Raw genomic sequence first — 22,426 nt, 5'->3', positions numbered from 1 at the left:
CTTTACCTGAAACACACAAATAACTGCAGATAAATGCCCCAAAGCGCTGTCTGATGGCGTTTTGCTCTCATTATTCGATCTGTATCTCGATACCATGGGGACCGAATGAAGGGCTTTCGACTTGGGGTGGAAAGGAGGAGCCCCAGGGGCTCTGAGGGGCTTCAAGTGGCCCCCACGCAAATTGACTCTTACTTTAAGGTTATATCTTTAGAATTTTTGAGTGCTTTTTTTAAGTACATGTTCTAATTCTTCTGTATATTATTCCACCTTGCATGCGGATATTATGTTCTCACAGGGGTGTAGCAAGGATTTCTGGTTCCCACATAATTAGCCTTGGCAAATAGATCCTAATGGAACTTTCTGGCCCCCTCTAGCGGCAGTCCTTTTAACATTCACCACCACCTTTCCCAACAGTGAAAACGCCTAATCCACACGCTGTGCAGGAATAAAGACTCAGTTATTAGACAGGACACAAGGAAGGGTGATCCATTTGTGTCAAGTACACATACATGCTTCCAGACAGAGTGGACTTGTAGGAACTGTGGCTGATCGGATGCTAGTTCAGGACTTTTAAATGATGCCACAATGGTAACAATGTCTGAACCAGCTCACCTTTAACTCACAGATATTGTAGTGCTGTTTGACGATGGGGCGACACCTAGTGGACAATGACTATATCACCTGGTTCGTATGAATGATCACACTCACAACGCCACTAATAAAACATTGCTTTATATATTTCGTAACATAGGACAAATACAATAAAATACAGCAACAGATTCAGTGCAACATCAAGCTGTAATAAATATGCATTCCTTTAACTTAAATCATATTGGTAATAAATAACACTCAAATAAATACTCTGAATTAAATATTTTTGAGTTGTGAGGATAAGAAACACAAAACTTGGAATATCAAAGACTTGAGTTTAAATTACACCTGAAGGACTGGCCTCCCACAGCCAGCGTGATAAGCAATCATTTTGTCCGGTCAAGAACAGTCCTGCATTTGCAGTAGGTGTGGCAAACCCCTTATTAAGTAACAATTCATGATAAACTCTGGAAACAAAAAGAGAACAGATACAAATGGTCTCACAAAAACATCCCTTGGGAACACATTCACAGATGAATATTATGATATGGCTTGTAACAAAAGGCTTCAATTCTACAATAAACACTGACCTGCAACAGGGGCAGATGTATAGCAAACCCAAATGGAAGGCAGACAAGCAGGTTTATCTTTCAGACATGGTTGCATCTTTTCCAACTCATGTGACAGTATCCATATATATCTGCTATTAGGAATAAGTGGTATTTTCTGTAAGGCGCTAGAGGATGGCATTCACTCTATTTAATTCACATGTATTTGTGATCTATGTATTAAAATGAATGGAGAGGAAAACAATATAATGACAGATTTACTGAAAGGAGAAGATATCTGTGATGTTTTTTTGTGCAATTTTCATTTTGACTACAGCATCTGACATAGTGGAAAAGTTTGTCACGCCAGGCTTCATAGATGCAAGACTCACTCACTTTTAAAATTACGGTTCATTTGTCTTGTTATTAGAAAGGCCCGGCTATAGATCCTGGTGGAGGTTGCTGTGTGAGAGAGGTTGGTAATGCTCCTCCATGCCTGACTTGACTCGATGCCTTTGAGCAACTAGTCTCTGGTAGCGGGCCTGCTGCTGGTGATCTGGGTCCACATTTACCCAGCTATTGGCCACCCACTTCACCCCACGCCTGACTGGACAGTCGCCGTGCAGGGAATACTCATCTAGCTCACCCATCCAACCTAAGGCAGGGGAGAAGATAAATTAAATTCAGATAAATGTCAACAACAAGCCCTAATTAACTTTTAGAGACAACAATGGATGATTCAAGGACAAAAAGGGACATCTAGCTTAAGCTATGTTAATATTCAGCAGGATGTTTCTGTGCAAAACCAAGGTTTGTCTTTGTTATGATGAATCCAAAATGTTATCGTTAGGCTATCGAGTCAGATATTGGTACTGCTGTGATGATAACATGGCTGTTTTTTTACATTTAATGGTATAGCTGTTGTGTGCTGTTGCTCTATTAACTACTTCAATAAGTTAATCACCCAGGTTCGTATAAAGCTGGTCCGCTCTCCCTGATAATCATTTCAGTCCAAGAACAGATCGAATGAGATGAGTTACAGAAAAAAAAAAAAACAGTGTGGAGAGAGAAATGAAAATTGAGAGGACAGAAGACATGGAGAAAGACAGTAAAAGGCAGAAAAAAAAGAAAAGCTTCTACTGAAATATTTTGTTTCCCCCACAGGCTCTGAGACTGTCGTCTGCCTATCAGCTGATACTGGCCAACATTTTTTTAAACAAAGAAAAAATTTCTGAAAGAGATGCTTGTTTACATCGTGTATGTGGGGTGGCACATTTTGGGATCAAAATGGAGAACAGAACTCAAATGTGACATGTTTCACCTCTGTAGGATGACAATCCACAGAGTATCTTGGACTCCAGTCTGAAGTCTAGTGACATCGGGTATGACGCACATTGCCTCTTACAATAGAGGGACCCACATCCACATACTGGGGTGCTGCTGATGATGTGTGCAAATGATACAGCTGAACTGGGCTCAGACTACAGGAGTTTTAAAATCCCTACTTATTTTGAAATCTAATTGCATAAGGAGAAGCTTCATAGATGTTCTTCTCTCTAATCTCAAACATAGATACATGGCAACATTTGAAAATAATGATGCATCGCGCACTACGGAATACTACTACAATTATCACGTCACATGCTTCATTGGATTGCATCACGGGGAAGCAGATGTAAACAAAATGGAGGCTGCTGTGGTGCAACAACTTGCTGCAGTAACACTTGGCTATGAGAAAAAACAAAAGCAAAAGGCTAAAGGACTAAATTGTTGTGGAGACATGGTTAGCATGGGTTATCTTCAGCGAGAACTGGAGGTGAGATTTCAACTGTCAGTTTGAATATATTTCAACAGGAGTACGCTAGCTAAAGTTAGCCTCAAGGGCTAGAATGTTAACTGCTGTCTGGCGACACCATCAGCATCACTGTTTCCATCTTGTAGGCTTGTCTGTCTCATTGGCTGTTGTGGTCCCAATCAAAAGTACCGACACAATCATTCAGATTTTAACTCTACATCAACTTGTTTGAAAGTATCAGGGCAGCCCCAATGAGTCTGCAAGCAGTTCAGGAGGTTTAAGAATGGATCTGTAAACCCCTCACATTACCAATTAATCTGGGACCAGATTTCTTATCTGACTGTTGGAAGGGGTGAGTCTAGGCTAAATCTTCTGAAACCCCCTGTAGTCTGAGCCCGGTTTAAAGCTTCCTGTTCTTACCTCTACCATCAGACAGATGGTTGTACCAGAGGAGAGCTGTCCCAGCAGTAGGTTTCATTCTCAGGTTCCCTCTGCCACATGTCTCCTGGGTGTCGGTCAAATCAACTCCATCCTGGACGAGTGCCTAGGACACATACACTGTAAACGGCTTGTGTCTAATTGTTTATTTTGGCACACTGTGTATCAATGGTATCAGATTCCTTGTCATGGTTCAGCACAGTCTGCGTGTTATCAGCAGCATTCAGGTCATGTGCAGTTATCATCATTTCACAGAGGCAAAAAATGAAAAGAGGCTTTGCTGGTGCATGACTGTGGGCTGTGAAAGCACACTCACTTGCTCTTCATAGGTACGGTTGTCTGCCACTGGAAAGGTCGTCTCACCACCTTCCTCTACAGAGCTGAGGTAGAATAACATGGTAAGATACCTGGTATGAAACAAGAAAGGAAGAAACAAACACAGATAGTGAAATTGTGAAAAAATGTCTCCTCATTTCCAAAAAAGACATTATTTGGTTTTAGGGACCAGCGTTTAAAATTATATTTTAAAAGTATTCATTTTGGGAAACAGGTGGGAAAACAAAGAAATTAAAGCCTAACACTGACCATGAAACACCTCACTATAAAAATATGTTTTAAAAAGATCTCTGGTATGTTTATATAAACTACAGGTTATTCAGCCATTATACCAAAACCTGGACACATCTACAAATAACTAAACCGAGATAAATACATATCTACAAACTGTATTTTGTATTATAAATGTATGTAATCAGTCAGACTAGTCAGATAAAAAGCTAAGATCATTTGGAGACAATTGAGGTCGTCTGTGACATTACATAACTACTAAACTATCAAAGCATCTGGATACAAAACTAAATAGGACACACATATCATACCAACCTGCAAGAGACCTCCGTTAGAACAGATGTGTTTCCTGCCAGTCGTGTGTGTGTGCAGGTAGTCTCTGAATGAGAGGGGCTGCTGTCATGGTGTGCATTACTGAAGTCTCCCTGCTCATAGCGAATCACCTGCAGCGGCTCACTCAGCTCAACCAATGCAGAGGGCAGACGTGTCAGGCTGGTCACTCTGAGAAAAAGACACAAGAGAGGAAAATACAAGCGTATTCTAAATCAAGAGTGTGCGGGCTGCTAGTGTAAGAGTGTTGTTACCTGTTCTTGAGTGTGTGCAGCACATGGTGGGATCCCAGGCCTTGGTATAGCCACGTATGTTTGCTTCTCTGTTTGAACTGATGCTGGAGCTTCCCGCTTCGCTTTTGTCCTGGCCGCTGGGACACATCATAAACACGCCTGAAGTCCTCCAAGTTTAGCATCCCTGCCAGGAAAACACACATGTGCGCACGCACGCACGCACGCACGCACACACAAAATCCTTTAGTAGGCTACTTTTATTGCTACATATAGTTGAGGCATGGGACATATAAGTACAGATAAAATACAGCCTTGTTACTATAGATATGAATGGCGCTCTGAAAAAATTAGTAAACCAGTCTTTCAGTTATGCAGTATCATGATTCCAGTTCAGTTTCATTTAATCTCGAATTACTGGACAATGTCGTGAACAGTAGGCTATAACAGCCTCCCTTCTCTGTTTCCTCCATTCCTTCTCTCTTTGTCAAACCGTATGCTGTTACTCTCAGCTGAATGAATGTCTGGCCCACATCAGTTCCCCTGGGAGACCGCACCCCAGCCGCAACAATAGCTCTGGGGTGCCAGAGAAGAGGTGGCTGTGGGGGAGGAGGTTTAACGAAAGAGTGCAGAGGAGGGAATGGGGGGGGGGAGGGGGTACAGGGTATCCGGGGGAAAATTAAGAAAAGGGTTGGAGAATAATCAGTTTTTAATGAGATAGGACGAGGCACATCCGGACTGGGATGTGTACAACGCCTGGCACAATGGCATCAGGTCAAAACGGTGTCACCCCTCTTCCGGCCTTGCCACTCACAAAGATTCGCACGCAATCAGAGCCACCCGTCAGCCACTTACACTTACCAGTACACAACCACAGCTGAAACACTCACACACACACACACACACACACACAAAAGAAGGAATTAAGTGCAGCATATTTATTATTTATACATTTGAATCTAACATGTTCGGCTTAACTTAAAAAATGTAAGGATCAATGAAACTGAATTAGAGTCCTATAAAGTTATTTTGGAAACAACTCCAACTAGCTGTTACAAGAGAGCAACAGCGCCAGTCTCTGTATGAAGACTGCATCCTTGATCGTTTCTGTCACTTTTCTTACGCTTTTGCATATCCGTGTCGCAATCATTATTTAGAATTCCATTTTAAGTCATATTCATTTTCTACTGGTGTCTCACAAAGTCATTCTTTAAAAAGTCATTCAAATTTGCATTGCATGTGACCCAAAACTAAACTCTGTGCTGCATTCTGTATGGAATCAGTTACAAATGTACTGACACACACTTGGGCACACACACACAAACCACAGGGCACCAACCTGTTGGGCAGGCTTCCAGACCAGCGAGAATCTGCCGTAAATTGTCTGGGTTCAACCAAGTTCCATCTTGAGAGCGTGAGTGACTTACAATCTGGAGGAGAGACCACAATGCTTTTCATGTGTCAACAAAAACCATAACATGTTCTGACAGTTCGTCTAATGTTTCATTACTTGGAATGGATTTTTCTGGAAATCTATTTTCCTCCTCCAGCTCTACAGGCATATGGATACAAGACAATTCTCTCTTGTTACCTCCTTCTTCTGAAGCAGCCCGTCCTGGTTTAGGTCCAACAGACTGAAGACCTCCTCTGTGCTGAGAGAAAGTAGAGGCTGGTTTGACTCCTCTTGTCCCTGGCTGGGTGCTGTTGTCTGGCTCTCCATCAGACCCTTGAGCTGAGCCAGCTGCACCACCACACGGCACTCCTCCTCTGACAGGAAGCCAGGGATCTCTGACAGGAAGAGGAGAAAGTGTGGCAAATGTTAATACACATTGCAGCCTCGTGGCTAGATGTATGTTAATACCTTTCAAAGACCCTAATCTAAAATGGGGACATGTTCATTGCACATACTCACCCACAACTGTAGTTACCTGTTCCTGAGTGTGTACCGTACATGGAAATTAGTTTTTCCAAATTATATAGAGTCTATAGAGTCTATTTTTTCTCCGAGCGAGCTGGAAATAAATCTTGGTCAGCATATCTGAAAAGCCCAAATTGACTGCCATGTGATGTAACCAAATATAGAATTATAGAAATTAAAAATTCATACTATTATAATACGGGCAGACCCTCAGTCTACCAAAGATTAGAGTAAGCATCAAGGATATACAATCTATCAAAGAGAGTGGATTGATTAGGCAATGCTAATCAAAAACATGCAAAGTATGGCTGACATTCTGGGTTTGTTCACAGATGTAGTAAATAACAATTCACTTAATCACAAGAGAAGATTACACAGGATGATAGGTGGCAGTGAAGCCACTAATTAATAAAACAGCAAGGCTGAAAACTCCCACTCACAACTTCTGCACCCAAACATGTCAAATGGATCTCCAGTGTACTCTGATGGTGAGTGAGTGGTTAACTTTTAAAAGGATTAGAAGATCTCTGTTGACTGTGTTGACTTGATCTGTCAGACTAAATGGATTACTTTAGATTGCCTAACAAAACCTTTCAGTGTGAGGGCAATTTTGAGATAGTTTGATCAGTCTATGCTAATTAGAATGATAAGGATGTCTTTCACATTGCATTGAAGCACTTTATCACTGAAACACGGACTTGTAACAATTGTTTTCAGCACGTTGTTTTATCTGTGTTCATAAATAAAATTATGAAGATGCTAACTTTATGTATATGTTAGAATAACCTACACTACAGGCATAAAGACTTAAATATAGTGTCTTTATACCATATTACAATTAGCTGTGAAAAGCCTCTTAACTTTGGAATAACAGCACATATCATTGGGCTAATTAACAATCTTGCATGTTTTAATAGGTGTTAAAGCACAGGAACTCTTTAGTGACACAATACATAGACTGTGTATATAATTAATACAAGCTATTCCCCTCTGTCACTCCCCAGTGAGCCACTTGTGGTATAGCCTATCCCAAGGGTAGGTTTAATGAGCGATGACACTAGACTTGTCCAAGAGGAGGGTGGGAACGGTGTGGGCTTCTAGGAGACGTAATTGCTAATATTAATTAATGCAAAGCAGTGAAAGAATCACTTACACCTACTAGACTTTTGAGTAATGTTTGCCACCCACATCAAAACAATTTTCAAAGTCTTTTTTCCATTTTGGTCTCGAAAATGAGTTCTGTCCCTAACACTGCTTTCTGTAAGTCCACCTGGGTTTCCTAGAAAATTTGTTACATCAGTAAAAAGTCTATTGTGTTTATTCTAATACATACATTTTTATTGAACGTATTCAGATCTAAGTGAGAAGCCACAAATTACTGTTTCATAGTTCCCTCCTGTTCTTTTCTTCTTTTCAATCCATTAATATCTGTCAGTCATTTCCCCTCTTAATAAAAGGCTTCCGGCAGGTTGGCTGCCTGTACAGTAGAGACCTTGTTTGTCACCCATGTCTTTTACACTGTACCCACTTGGTTAATTCCTATTGTCCAGTCAAGCCTCATTAATCTGGATAACTGATATGAATGAAGGGGGACTGCGCCTTCCTCTTCTCCCTCCCACTACTGTCTCTTTCTCCCCCGGAAAGGAAATGACCTGCTTGTCTGAACAGGAATCAGGCCATGGCTACGCAGCAGGACCACACCAATTTTGTTTGTGTCCGACACGTGTTCACACACAAGCAGTGTGTACTAGAGCTGCAACAGCTGATTATTTTCAGTATTGATCAATCTGATTATTTTCTTGATAAATCAATTTAGCATCTGATCAATAAAAACTCCGGAAAATTCCCGTCACAATGTCCCAACAACCAAGGTAATGCCATTAAATGTCTTGTTTTGTATGACCAACACTGAGAAACCCCCAAATACCGAGTTTTCTATGATGTAGGACAATATAAAACAGCGAATCCTCACATCAGAGAAGATGCAACCACTGAATTTGGGGCATTTTTCTGCAAAAAACTGATCAATTATCAAAATAGTTTCTGTTACATGCAGATGATCTTCTCTTGAAGGGTTATAGCTCTGCAATGACCTCGCACTGAGGAGAGCCACTATTTTATTGAATAATAAGTGTTAAGTATTCATAAAAACATCTAACCTTTCCCTATTAGCAGCAGGGATGGATAAAAAAGAAGTGCAAAAAGCTTAGAGGTCAGAGCGGGACAAGGTAGGTGTAGGTTGGAAGAAAATGCATGATGGAAGAGGTCATGAAATTTCATGACATGAGGGACGTCTGTTCCTCAGTTCAAGCTGTGGGGATGGAAATGGCAGAAAGCCAAAAGTATCCAAATGCCAAATCGTCCACCTTACTAATCTTGAGCTCTGTCAAACACACTTAAATCTGCTCATAAATGCAAGTGGATCTCTAATAACATTTCAATGTGTGCCTTCATCCCTTCTCTCTATTGTTCTCTACGCCTCCCCTTACCCCTTCCTATGCAAATGTAATTACCGCCCACTATAAATACACCTATTCTGCCATCCTCTCCTGCACTATCACAGAGGAGTCTTCCTTCACTCAAGAGACACACTTCAGGATTACTCCTCCTTTGCAACTTCTGTTCCAGGATGACTGCAGTACTCTGCCCTCAGTTTATGTCAAGAAAATCCTCCCATTCAGCCTCCCTATTATTTCTCCTTCTGCTTGCTGGGCCTAACAGCACAAAAGCGCTTGGTCCTGGTCGGGTAAGGGCAGGGCTGGAAGGACGAGCAAGTGCTGAGAGTCAGGTTAGATCTGGAGTAAAGGACAAAGGTGAGGACACTGGAACTGGATTTAGAGATACTCGTGTTTCTAGACTGGGAGCTGCAGCAGGAGAGGATGGTGAGGCTTGGGTGGACCCTGATACTACTACTGGCTTCAGGTCAATGCTTTCTATAGCTGAGGGTGGACTGTGGGAGCCCCGCAGTTCCTCTCGCTGTGTCCCTATCCCAATGAGCATGGCCTTGTGCCAAAACATCGGTTATGACACCATGAGGATGCCCAACCTGCTGGGCCACGAGTCACCAGCTGAGGCTGTACAACAAAGTGCCAGCTGGTTGCCACTGCTTGCCAGAGAATGCCACCCTGATGCCCGTATCTTCCTCTGTTCTCTCTTTGCACCTATCTGCCTTGACAGGTAAGTTTACACACAAAAAATGTTTCTCTTAATATACATTGTCAACCTTTCTAAGCAAGTTTTTGCTTAAAAATGCACTTGATATTAGTTATCAGTATAAAACAACCCATAGGGTGATCAGCTTTTAGAGAAATGGCAAAGTTAAATAAGAGCATGGTAGTTAAGGGCACCTCTCAGTTTAGAAACAAAAAAGCGAGCAACCAAATGTTTTCTAATCCAGTCTTGCTTGTTCCTGACCACTATGGTATTGATTCAAATCTCTTATCTATTCAATGTTGCCCACATTCCCTCACTGCCTCTTCTTTGTCAGGTTTATATCACCCTGCAGGAGTTTGTGCGAATCTGTTCGGGACAGCTGTGCACCAATCATGAGCTGTTATGGTTACCCCTGGCCAGAAATTCTACGCTGTGACCAGTATCCTGCCGATCATCTCATGTGTATCTCCTCGATCAACAACAGCACTGTTCACACAGGGGGGCGGAGAGGTGAGAAAATGACTACGTAGACATGTACACTTGAGTCAACTTAATTCAACAAATGATTAAACTAATGGTTTGACTATTTTAGTGCCCCAGGCAAGCTGTCAGGATTGTGAGCTGGAAGAGGCCTCCTCTTTAAAAGATACGCTTGAGACCTTTTGCAGGAATGATTTTGGTGAGTATCAGTATTCTTCCACCTCTTCTCTCCTGTCAGGTCCTATCCTTGATAATATGTTTCTTTTAACTTTGTCAGGCCAGTCATGCTTTGTGTCTATCTGCTTTCTTCCCAGTTGTGAAACTACGTCTAACGCGGCTCAAGTATAGTCCAGTAAGCCTGTCTCAGTTCGCACTGGCTGCCAAACTGGACGTTTTGAAGCACGGACCCCTGTTCGGTGCGCTGATCCGCTCCCGCATTGAACTGTGGTTGGCGAGGGATGCCACCTGTGTAAGGAACATGACGCGCCAACACCCACGGGGTGGGACCTTCCTAGTGACAGGCACAGTGCAAGGGGAACGCCTGGTGGTCAATAAGGCTTATGCCTGGCAAAGACGAGACAAGAACCTGATGGCAGCTGCGCGCAAATGGAAACATCACAGATGCAGGAGCTAGGATTATGTGTGAGGTTAGAAAATTCTAAAAGAACTGAGATGTGAAACAAGCATTAAACAGCTATGCATAGGGAAAGGATAGACTTAGCCTTTAAAATTTGCCTAAATACCTACATCTGTAAATTATGCTTATCTTTTCAAATCCTGTTCAAACTTCTGTTTATCAGATGATAATATGCAGTCAGAGGGTCACAAAAGTCTCATAATTAACCAACACTGGCTCTCAGTGTAAGTCAAAGAAATAACAGACAATTAATAGAAAATGTACATATCTGTGAATTTTAAGTAAATATCACTGCTCTATATTTGTATGACTTTGAGAAAAAATAAATGTGTTCTAAATGAAATGCCATTCATTCATGAAAAGCAGCACATACCAAAAGACTACAGCACACGTACCAAATAGCAGAGGTTTCAGGCTGATGGTCTTCATCTCATGTGTTCTGTCCGGCACGAGGGACACCTGCTGAACATGACCCACCTGCAGATAACCAAGAGACATTGTCAAAACAATCAAGACATCTGGGTTCAAATGCATGAACACTGTTACAGCAGATCTCAGTCACATTAAACTCTAAAGGATTTAAAATTTTGCAGGTAGGACTGCTGCAATGTAATTACATTTTAGCAAGGCAGCAAAATCACAGATTCAATCCAAAAATTCAACTGTGATTTACTTGGCTGGGGATTAGTGGCTTTACAACTTGTTGTGAATAATGTGAAGTTATTAGCAAGGGTAGAAATAAGGCAGTCACTGAATAGCTTTTTTTAATATCATGACATTTTGTAAGTATTTTACAAAATGACTTGTTTTATTTTTTGGGGGGAAATAAAATAATTAAATAAATCCGTGGCCATACTTTTATTTTCGAAACACTTTATTGTACAGGAGTGAAAATGGCAAACTTCATCTTACTGAAGTCAGTTTTTCAGTTTCGTTACCCGTATCCCCTCAATGCGAGGTAGACTGAAGCTTTGAGTGTAGTCCTCCACATGCAGCTCCCTTGAAACTGGAGCAGGATGGGGCAATGGGGTTCCACTGTCGCCGACTGATGCTGAGGTGGCCCCGTCTCCACTGGCAAGATCCCCGGGGCCGTTGTTGTAGTGCACGTACAGCAGCAAGCCGATTACATTCAGAATATAAACATGGAAGAAGACCATGACCACAACGAAGTAAGCCCGAGAGCAGATACTACTTCTCTGGATGTGCAGTCGAGTGGGGCGGAAAGGGGGACTGAAAGCAGATGATAACGGTTTGTCGTCATTGTCGTATTCTTCCTGCTCGAAAAACTGTTCCTGAGCGTCTTCCATTTTCGCAACAAACGAACGAACCGCGATGGAAAGCTTGAGATATCTATTTACTGGGTTACGTTCCTGTCAATGTCTGCCTGATAACGCTAGCTGGCCGCTTGGTGTTAGCACACCTAGTTAACAGCTAGCTCAAACCCCACTGCACACCTCTGGCTGTTTCGATAAAAATCGACCCTGTCGTTTCTGCTGCTTTTACCCAGCGAAACAGGGCGACTCCAAGCGAAAAAGCAGGTATGCCGACAGTCGTTTTCTTCAATAAATAAATGTGTCATCATTAACTCAAGTCCCTTAATCCCGTGCTAGCTAACTGCCTGGTGCGCTGCCCCTAACAACCTGCCTAACAACAAGACGGAAAAACTAACGACTGCATATGAGCGGCCATTACTGGTGTCACAGTAAACCGATGGCGGCCTCTAACGGTCGATGGTGTGGACCACTGACTGACCTTTTAATACACATAGAAGAGGACGAATAAGTACTCACATCATTTACTTCAGTAAAAGAACCAGTACAACAATGTAAATCAATGAAAATGTAATTCCGCAATAGCATTATTTTACCTTGCTAGAATTTGTTAGGACTGTTAGAAAATTGCATTTTCATCTTCACTCCACCAAAAGAGCAGTGCTGACATGTAAGTGTCAATGCAATAAACTTTCGCTTATTGCATTTGAATACGGTCCACTTTAGAGGGGGTTGAATCTCTGAAGATGATGCGTCGGGCAGCTTTTCCATTTTCATTTTAATATGGTCATCACACCCATATCAGTATGTGTAAATGACAATGCAAAGTGGATTGTTGCTTTTCATTTTTACCCAAATAACACATACATAAATGGAAAATCTGTATGCAATTGTGGAATTACATTTTCATTCTCAAGTTTGCATAATCATTTTAATATAGTCTTATATGGGCATTCCGTATCTTAGAATTGTACTGACTGACTTTTCCACCACTACACTGCAGAGGAGGTGACAGCGGACAGGATTTTAGTCATAAATATGAATCCCACAAAATTTTTTGACTAGTCACCAACACATTTTTTGTGATTTGATTTGATTTTTTTCACCCATTTATCATTGCATTAATTATTCTAATCGCTCAGTTACATTATCTGTTCTTTTTATTTTTCCATCTGTTGTTTCAAAGCCTTCACTTTACCAGGACATACTTCTGGGGGATATATTCTTTGGGGCAGCTTACTCCAGCAATTTAGCACTGCACTTCTATGAAGTTGGGGAAATAACAAGAGGGAGATTTTAAATAGAGTAGCACAGGCAGAGATATCTTGATTTTTAGTCAGTAGTATGGGTCCAACTCCAAAAACACTGGATCCTAATTCTCCACAATGTAACTCCACAGCATTTCATTAGACTGTGCCTACCTCCTAAATGTCCTCTTCTCTCCAACCCTACACCCCCAGTTTGTAAAACATTTTAAGCCTTGAGCCCAAACTGAGATAACCCCAATGACCCCCAATCATCACAGTATTTTTTTCTTACATTGGAAAGCTTCCTCCGAAGCCACATAGGATGTTATATAATTGTGTTACATGCTGTGTAGGTCACACATAAAACCGGTTCATCCCTTAATTATACTTTAATACTTTTGACCTAAAAAAAACAACCAACATTTTAAACGGTATTATATCTAAAAAATATCACAATTTCAGCTGTTAAAACCCGCTATGTGTCATTTTTATGTACCTGCACAGAATATTCACTCATCTGTGCCTACTGTTAAAGAGTTTCAGCACTTATTTGAGTAAATATGGTGCATGTAGACTGAAGCAATCTAATAAAGCAGTGCAGAGTTACAACAGCTATGCTATGCCTACAAGCTTCAAAAGGCATATTTGATATGATATTGCATTATTGCAGAGCTCTTTCCTTTACTGTGTTGTATTTCTATAGCAGCATACAGGCACTAGCAGAAACTGTTCTCACAGGATTTGGTCCAGTGAATGAATTTGGCCTGAATGAAAACATGCTGCCGTTCTTTAAACACACCACGCGGTGGCGATGAAGGCCAGTGGGCAGACTTCTCCTCATCAACTTTGTTTGCTGTGTCATCTGTGATTTCTGACGTAATTGTTCGGGATTCAGGTGATTCCCGGGGGGAAAAGACAGTATTCACTTGCTTTTATTCAATTTTATTTCAAAAACAACAAACAAACAAACAAAGATCTCAGGCACGTTATGTGGAAACCTGGCATCAGACCTCCACAGTAGTCATTCAGGTAGTAGCCATTTTACATCAAAAGCAGAGTATGCTTGTTACTACACGTATCTGCGCTGCTTTAAGCTGTAATTAACTGTAATCCAGTTGAATCAACTCATCCTGTGTTTTACACTCTGGCCAGTAATTTGTGCGTTAGCATTCAAACCTCAAGCTTTGGGACCAAAGGAAAATGTATTTCAAAGCTTCGAGCGAAACAATTATCCTCAGACTATAGTTCCACTCCTGCTGGTGCCAACTAAGCAGTGTTGGATGATACTGTTGAATTTCCATAATTTCCAGTCCATGCATTATTCACAAGGAATTTCTCTGAGGTGCATGTTTAGATGGGGATGGCGCTTGGATAATGAAGGCTAATATTCCCGGTGGCATCGCTCCCCCAAATTAATCTATCTGACCCCCCTTTTTATACATAGGGACACAGAGGGTTGGAGGTGGGGGTGGAGGTTAGAGAGTCACACACACACACACACACACACACACACACACACGCATTCAAGCACTCACACCCCTTGCGGTGTTTTCCGGGATCACGCCACTGCTTCCACTTGGGATCCACGCAGCAGCAGCGATATGGCTGATCATCACCAGACGGGACGTTGCTGTTTATAAGCGAAAGTAAAGGCAAATAATGCGTAATTACGGGTCAGCGACGCACTTACTCGGGCGACAGGACGCCGCGTAACGCAGGGATAAGACTCAACCTGACGGGTTAAAGGCAATCTGGTGTGTTTTACAGCAAAGTAGTTGGAGGAACTTGTCGCAGTGGATTCATCCCAGCGTGCTGGCCGGATTACCACACACAAGTGGAACAATAGTCTCCTGCAGCAGGAACACGAGCAGGTCAGTGGCAGCGCTATCTTTTTTTTTTAACCGTGTTTGTGTTCAGCCCTTCTTCACTCCACGTTTGGATCCCGTAATGACAACGATGGGACGCCGAGCAGACGGCAGCCACGGTTGTCCTATCACCTGACATTGCAGGTGGACTTATTTTTCGGCTAAAACAAAGCGATTTGTTGATTTTGACTGCGTTATAAGTGCGCGCTAATGTAGAACCGATGTGGACACCTGGGCATTGTTCAAATGTCACTGGAAAAATCCGAAGCGCAATGGGGAAAATTAAAGTGACACCATGGCAGATGAAAGTGGTAAACAGACCGACTCAGATTTAAGACCCTAGACCAAATATTTGTTATATTAGAACAGCCTCGAGGTCCTAACATCCACAATCCTAACTTCGGGAGACCCTCACAGATGATCCCAGTCTTATGTCCGTGGAGTTTCTGAGCCGGCCGGGCGGCTGTGTAACTTTTCTTTGCCCTGCCCCGACTCTCCTCCTCCCGGACAGTTGCGTCAGGAAAACACGGGGAGAGAGGAGCTGACCGAAAGCGCAAAAGGCCCGGAAGGTAGAGGGATCTCTGCCGGCCAGGCCCCTGCGCGATCCGCCGCGTATTTGGTTTGAGTCCACGTCGTATTTACCGCACGGATGCTCGCTGCACGCTGATGTGCGCGCTACCTGCGGCCGTGCCCAGGTAACGTGGGGCCTCGTCAGGACCTTCCCCTCGTCCCCGCGTGTCACAGTCCGGTCCTGCGGTCCTGCGGTGTTGTCGATAACCCCGTGGATGTTAACCGATGCCAAGTAGGATACTAACGCCGACACAGGCTGAGCAATTACTGCCTACAGCTAAAGCTCCGAACACTTCGTCTCTTAGCAGCGCGCTGGGGGTATCATTCAGCACTAAATTATTGATGTGCATCAGTGTGGGATGTCCAGATTGAAAATCATGCGCATACGTTAATGCCTTTCCGCCCCGACTGAAAAATCTCACTAATAATCCCGCACCAATAATGACAACTGGACTACAATTTTGGTTTCTCGTTATATTTTGCAGTCTTTTTGTTGTATGACTTTTAACCTATTTGTTTGTCTTATTGCGACACAGTGTTATGTCCTGAAACCAGGTAGTATGATGCACCTGTATGTGTGTATTCTGGTTTTAATGTCACTCAGTTTTACACTATTATGTACAAATAATCAAATAACGACGTGTTTTAATCAGGAAAGAGCCTCACTGGGATTAAAATTCTCTTTTACATGAGTGTCCAAGACAGTAATACTACTACTACTACTACTACTAATAATAATAATAATAATAATAATAATAATAATGTATAATGATGCAAGTTTTTGCTGTCCAGTAGTGTCATCATGTAACTTAAAGTGGAATTATGTCACGATGATATGATTATACTTTGTTATCATTCTACAAAATTCAGCCTCCCAGGTGAATTATTCAAAGCTAGTTGTACATGTATACATTTGCATGAGTGAAAAGTTTTGTCAGATAAGTAACCATAGGACAAGGGTCATTACGGCAGTTTGATCATCTTATATGTCATGTTTGCAAACATTTGCCATATTTTGGAAAAATGTACTGGGAAAAATATTCCTTTTCGCTATTGTGATATTGATTTCAGCCACATTTTCCAGCCATAAGTGAAGCTTTTGGAATTTCCGTGTGGCCCCTTTTAACCAGATTGCCCCGAACTCAGAAGAGGCAGACGCTCGATTCTCCTTCCTCCACATGTGGCCTAAAAGTGGCATTTTAGATCTTTTGCCTTGTCTTTTTGCAGTCTCGTGCTTCTCCTTATTCATTCATCTTCTTTTCGTAATTCCTTCTACTCATCTAGCTCCGGATATTTAGGTTAAGTGACAGAAGAGCTGCCGAGGAGGAGCCACCGGGCTTATAAGGGGAATGGACTACTTTTTTTGGGTTATCTGATGGTCTGTGCGTGTGTTTGTGTGGATGTGTGTAGGATTCTGTAGTTGGGCAGATTTGTGCATTACTCATGCATCCTGGGGCCGCTGCGCCAAGCAGTGTTCGGAGTGCCACTGAGTGCCCACTCCACTCTGCCACATTGTATGTGAGTGCATGCATGCGTATGATTCATGTGCTGCTGAAATGCAGAAGAACGCTTGTTAATGATGAAGGGGAAAGAAAGAGAGGTACAGGAGGCAAGACAATATCTGGCGGAAACAAAATCAGAACAAATTGTTGGAATCTTCCCTTCTGTTCTGATGAAAGAAATTTCTGTGTCTGCGTGTGTGTCAAATCTGCAGCTGGCTAGTGGTGTGTTTATACTGCAGACATTCATTCTTTTGCCTAGGCATAATTGGCAGAGGAATCCCACAGCAAGGCTGGCGGGGAAAGATGCTGCAGCACTGTGTGGCATTCCCGAGCACTGGAGGGCTGGAAGTTTTATCGCTGACATGAGCATGTGTGTGTGTGTGTGAGAGAGAGAGAGTGTGCACATGGGGAGGGGAGCATAGGAAAAGGGGCGAGATGTGAATTGTGAATTCTCAGCTTTTCGCCTCTCTATGTCTCCTTTCTTCTTCTCTTTACCTTAGAGACACAAACTGCGGTTCCAGCCTGGGCCTGTAACCTAGCAACCCAAATGGTGTGTGTCTTGAATAAATCAGACCACGTTCCTTCTCCTGTCCTCCTCAGGGGTGTGTCACTTCACCTCACCTCCATTCTGCCACATCCATGAAACCACCCACACATGCATGTGGAAACGCGTGCACATGCTGTTAACAGACTCACACAAATAACTTAGCAAAGTTAGAGAAGGTTTTATTCAGTGCTCCTTTGTATCCTTGACCCATTAACCTTTGCTCTTGTGTTTGCTTTATTGCGTAGCCCGTGTTACACTGCTTGTGAATGCATCAGCCGTTCATTGTATTGCTTTCAAACACAACTAAAATGGCAGAAGTGCTTGTAGTGTGCTTGAAGGAGTGGGAGCGCCCTCCGTCATCTGGAGTGTGTCCCTCCGTTTAGTGGGAGTGATGCATCAGAGTTGTTCGTGGTATGCTGGGTGTCTGGTGAGTGTGGCCTGCACATGCTGCAGCCTGGAGCCACATGTCTCATCCCACTCACTCTTGTGCCTCTGCCAGGCTCTTCACACTGCCACGTCCATCTGCACCAGACAAGGCTTATCCAACGCACACTCATGACACTTTATGCTTCCTGAAACATTGTCTTTGCTCTACACACAAACACGTACACACTCTGAAATGTCTTGCATTAGGTGTAAAAGTCTCTTACTGAATACAGCTTTGCTTTTAGATTATGTACATACGGCTCATACTGTGGCATTGCTGCAAAGATTTAAACACAGAAATATTAATATATCATCAAAACTGCCATGTAAAGTAGTTAAGAGCAGCCTAATGCTTTTGTCAGGCGGAAATGTTTATGTTTGGGCATGAATACACACATAAAAGATCAATTCAATGCACAATGATACAAAAAGTTTGCAAGTATGTTTGGCATTTCATAAAATATTCTTTAAAAGCAGATGGGAAAAGTTTGCAAAGTTAGGAGGAATAAGTTACTTATTATTTAAATGAATGCTGTTTGCCTATTTTGTTTAGTTGTTTACAGGACAGACCTTACCTTAATTCATCATATTATAAATGAAATTGGAAATCTCAACTACATATATAATATGCAGTGGTTCCCTGACGCGTTTCCTTCTATGAGCTGCTCAGTAATAAGATTCCCACTGCATTACTGTTTGTGCTAATTCTAAGATAAGATGAAGACTGTGAAATTAGTCATTATTGTGCATCTGTGTGTGCACGGGCATAGCTGGATGCGAGCATAAGTGTGTGTTGAGGATAACACTGGTATGTATTTATCCAGGTAATAAGCGCTGCATTATATTATCGGCTGTTCCCCCGTAATATGAGTCATTTATTCCACAAAATTTGTGGATGACGGCTGAAAGGTTGCACGAGGAGAACTTAGTCTCCTTGTCCAAGCAGGCTTCCACTGAAGTCTGGGAAAACATGCAAATGAGGGGGGAGGGAGATTCGTTCCATACTGATAATCCATGGGTGACGGATGTTATGAAATGAATGTGAGTTGCTCTCCTTTCGCCCCTTTGTTCCCTTTTTTAACTTTTTTTTTCCCATCTTGGAGAAACGCCTCTGGCTGAGGTGCAAACCGCATCCAGCTGGGCTCATGTAAATTGGCGGAGGCAATGTTGTTAGCAGTGGATACTCGCTTAAGCGCATCTTTTAGAGAGAAAAAAAAAAAAGCCAGCCGTCCTGAGTGAGGATCGCTGGGTTTGAATTCCCTCAGAGCACTGACTGTCTCTAATAGGCCTGAAAGACTGAGAGCCTGAAAGGATGAATGGCTTTTGTTGAAGCCTCCAAGGTTGGACACAAAGAGAAAGGCAGTGGGTGCCGTGTATGTGTGTGTGTGTGTGTGTGTGTGTGCGCGCACTTGTGCATGTCAGCTCTCGAGCCCTTATGGGTTAGATAGAAGTAGCAGGAAGTGGAAGGGGGACAGAAATACTCTGCCATATCTGCCTCTACCTCCAGGCAAGCAAAGCAGAGCGTAGAGGAACACATCATAGTGGCTTCAACACACATAAATACACACATGCAAAGACACATGTACTGTACATACACGCGTAAACCTGACTCCAAATGTCTGCTGAGGGGCACTCTAAACAATATAGAACTTTGAAAGCTTGCTGACGTTGAGAGGTATACAATTGCAAATACACAATACACACAGGCGAGTCGTTGGTGAATATGAAGAGCACTTTGCTGGAAAAACAATATGTGCTTGTCCTCCCATTTATTTTAAGGATGAATGCTTGTCTCTGCTGTAACCACATTTGGTATATACACCATTTGAAGCCAGCTTTCCATCAGAGTACACAGGCTTGGGTTGGTCTACTGTAGAATCAGCCCTAGATGGTGTGTATGTAGAGTTTGAAGACTTTATTCGGATAATTTTTTTTTGTCCACCATTTTTGCGCTGGAATGCTGCAGATGTCTACTGTTTGAATACCGTGACTTCATTACGGAAGAGCCAGTGAAATGTATGTCAATCACAGCTCATCTGGGAAAGTTGTGCTTGTCTGAAACCTCTGGGGAGCTGCATTGTCAGCCATTTACATGTTTTTTTTTTTGTCCATTTTTTGTTTGTTGCTCTCTTTCTCTCTCATTCTCTGTGTCTCTGTGGGTCTGCTCTCTCATTCTGTGTCTTTCATTCTGCAATGTTTGCACTTGGGATACATAACAATGAGAACGCACGCCGCGTGAGCAAACACAATCATCGGGAGCCCAAAGAACTGTAGAAAATGCGCCGAGGCTGCACTGCAGTAGTTTCACTGTACAATGAAGATTAACGGTTCAGTGTGGGTCTAGCTGTTGATGGTTATAATGAGAACAATGGCCGTGATGATGATGATGGGGATGCAGGTGGTGCTGATGATGATAATGATGATGTTGGTTGTTGTCCTCCCCTCCTCCCTCAGGCCTTTGGGCCCCGGTGGTGCTGTTGAGAAGATGGACAGGATGAAGATAATCAAGCGGAGGCTGTCCATGTCTCTACGCAGCGCTCGGCCTGTCGATGACTCCCTGTCCGAACTGGCTGAACAGATGGCCTTGGATGAGCCGTCTGCAGCCAGGGACAATGGTGAGACACGTGAACAAGTGCAGCCACACACAGGTATACGCCAGCACCTATTTCAAGCTCACACACAAACTTAAAAATCCTTCATGTGAATCATTTGTGTGTGTCTAATACTTGTGCATATGTGAACTGTATCTATACACTGCATGTAAGTTCAGTGTCTCAGATCAAAACAAAAGAAACAGAAGAGAAAGCTTTTAAAAAAGGTAGCAAGGCAGCGTGGGATGTCATTATGATGAAGAGTATTTGTGTCCCCAGCATAACCCTCTTTGACTCCGACTTTTGTCACAGCTAGTGTCTTACCACACAGGAGCAGGTGACCACATTATTAAAGAGCAGTTTTTATAATGTGCTTCAACAGTTCACGACCTTAAGTTCCGCTGGAGCTTTTGCAGCAAATGAAGAAGCACCAACTGATGTAGTGCTTTGCAAATGATGGCGTAGGTGGAGAGAGTCAAAATAGAGGTCAGAACTGATCCTTGCAGGAGATGCAGGAAGGTTATGCAAAATTACGACAGCATATGTTACACTGCCCTCCACTGTATGTCTTCCATTTGGACTGGAACTGCTCCCTGAAATAATGCATCTTTCTATCTCAGGAACAGTATGTGCCCCTTGTTAATATTAATAATACGCAGAACTCTCATGAAGGCACACAGACATGCAAACCCAAAACTGACACTCACACAAAGCCTCACTTGAACTTAACCTTCATCATCTTCGCCGCATCATCACCACTCCGCTGTTCACTTCACTTCATTTGTCAGTCTTCAAGACTGAAAGGAGTAGTTTACTGGAATGCACGTGAGCTCACAAGGCTTCGCCGTAAATTCGCATACATTTAATCGTGTGTTCATGTGAGTCTTAGCTCCCAAATGAAAATGCAAAAAGCAGTGTCATTGTCAGAAACTCTGGGTGCCATCTGCTGGGCGTCTTCCGGGATTGCAGGCTCCTCTTCATATCAGAGACCTCACCTGAAACAAACAGTGTCTGCAAGTGTGTGTGTCTGTGTCTGTGCGTGTGTGTACGCGTCTGTGGTTGGTCTTTGTGCGTGTCCGCGTCCTTTTCTGGCTCCAGATGGAAACCAGGTCAGAACATAGAGTGAGGGAGGTTGCCTCTTATTTCAGCAGACACTTCTGTCTCAGAAAGCGAGAAAACAAGAAGAAAAGTGTCAGTGTTCAAATATAGCTGTGCTGTTTTAGGCCAGAGACGTTGGCTGCTTTGCTGTTTGGATACAGGGAGTATAATATTTGTTCATTATTACACGTTGTTGTTAGCAGCTCCCTTGCTACAGCATCCATACCTCTACCTGATTTATTTCACTCCTTGCCATCTCTGTCCTCTTCCTCCTATTTTTACATCCCTCTCTTTAGTCTTTAATAGCTCCAGCTATGTCAGTTCATTTCCAGAGAGTGCAACGAGCCAGGAAGAGACAGGCAGTAGGAGGGAGGAAGTGATGTAGAGGATGAGGAGAAGGACATTAAACTTTAACCACTGCTCTGCATCTAGTACTTACCATCTCCTCCTGCCCTTTTCCCTTGCTGTATCACCCCACCCACCCACATCTCTATATATCTAGTCAGACTGTGCAAAAGAGCGGTAAAACATACTCCTCACATTTTTCAAAGTGCTAATTAGAGGCAACGTGGGTTCTAGTGTTGACCTCAGATCTGTTCTTCCGCTGTGTTCTTGGAGGCGA

The 22,426-nt window shown here is 42.8% G+C and overlaps 2 protein-coding genes across 5 annotated transcripts in view; one reads left to right on the top strand and one right to left on the bottom strand.

Annotated features, from left to right (window-relative positions):
• Positions 1–744: 744 nt before the first annotated feature.
• Positions 745–12,302, bottom strand: LOC121612718 (transmembrane prolyl 4-hydroxylase-like). Of its 2 annotated transcripts, none has more exons than XM_041945772.1 (9): positions 11,626–12,302; positions 11,083–11,164; positions 6,091–6,287; positions 5,839–5,929; positions 4,524–4,686; positions 4,255–4,440; positions 3,689–3,779; positions 3,355–3,478; positions 745–1,794 (listed from the first exon to the last, which is right to left on the bottom strand). In XM_041945772.1, exons 1-9 carry the CDS (start codon positions 11,992–11,994, stop codon positions 1,580–1,582), a joined length of 1,518 nt encoding a protein of 505 aa, XP_041801706.1. In that variant the 5' UTR covers positions 11,995–12,302; the 3' UTR covers positions 745–1,579. The 2 variants fall into 2 exon arrangements, with proteins under 2 accessions (XP_041801706.1, XP_041801707.1); XM_041945773.1 differs by having other exon boundaries at positions 3,689–3,752.
• A 2,487-nt stretch (positions 12,303–14,789) lies between these two features.
• LOC121612268 (cyclin-dependent kinase 17-like) overlaps positions 14,790–22,426 on the top strand; it is a 38,524-nt gene continuing 30,887 nt past the window's right edge. For 2 of the 3 annotated variants that reach the window (XM_041945036.1, XM_041945039.1), the window contains exons 1-2: positions 14,790–15,076; positions 20,570–20,763. In XM_041945036.1, the coding sequence (XP_041800970.1) occupies positions 20,601–20,763 (163 nt within the window). In that variant the 5' untranslated portion in view covers positions 14,790–15,076; positions 20,570–20,600. The remainder of the gene's footprint in view (positions 15,077–20,569; positions 20,764–22,426) is intronic. The other variant, XM_041945037.1, reaches the window with a different exon arrangement.

Source organism: Chelmon rostratus, chromosome 10 (genome assembly GCF_017976325.1).
Source record: "Chelmon rostratus isolate fCheRos1 chromosome 10, fCheRos1.pri, whole genome shotgun sequence".
Taxonomy (NCBI): Eukaryota; Metazoa; Chordata; class Actinopteri; order Chaetodontiformes; family Chaetodontidae; genus Chelmon; species Chelmon rostratus.
Note: the sequence above shows the minus strand (reverse complement) of the source record. Positions and strands in the feature narration are given on the sequence as shown.

What these genes read in the sequence shown, in the direction of transcription:
- LOC121612718 (XM_041945772.1), bottom strand. Translation starts at nt 11,994, where the DNA reads ATGGAAGACGCTCAGGAACAGTTTTTCGAGCAGGAAGAATACGACAAT. An exon ending in CTCGCATTGAGGGGATACGG is followed by an intron (nt 11,165 to 11,625) that starts GTAACGAAACTG and finishes GGTTATCTGCAG; the next exon opens with GTGGGTCATGTTCAGCAGGT. An exon ending in CTAACGGAGGTCTCTTGCAG is followed by an intron (nt 3,780 to 4,254) that starts GTTGGTATGATA and finishes GTTTCATACCAG; the next exon opens with GTATCTTACCATGTTATTCT.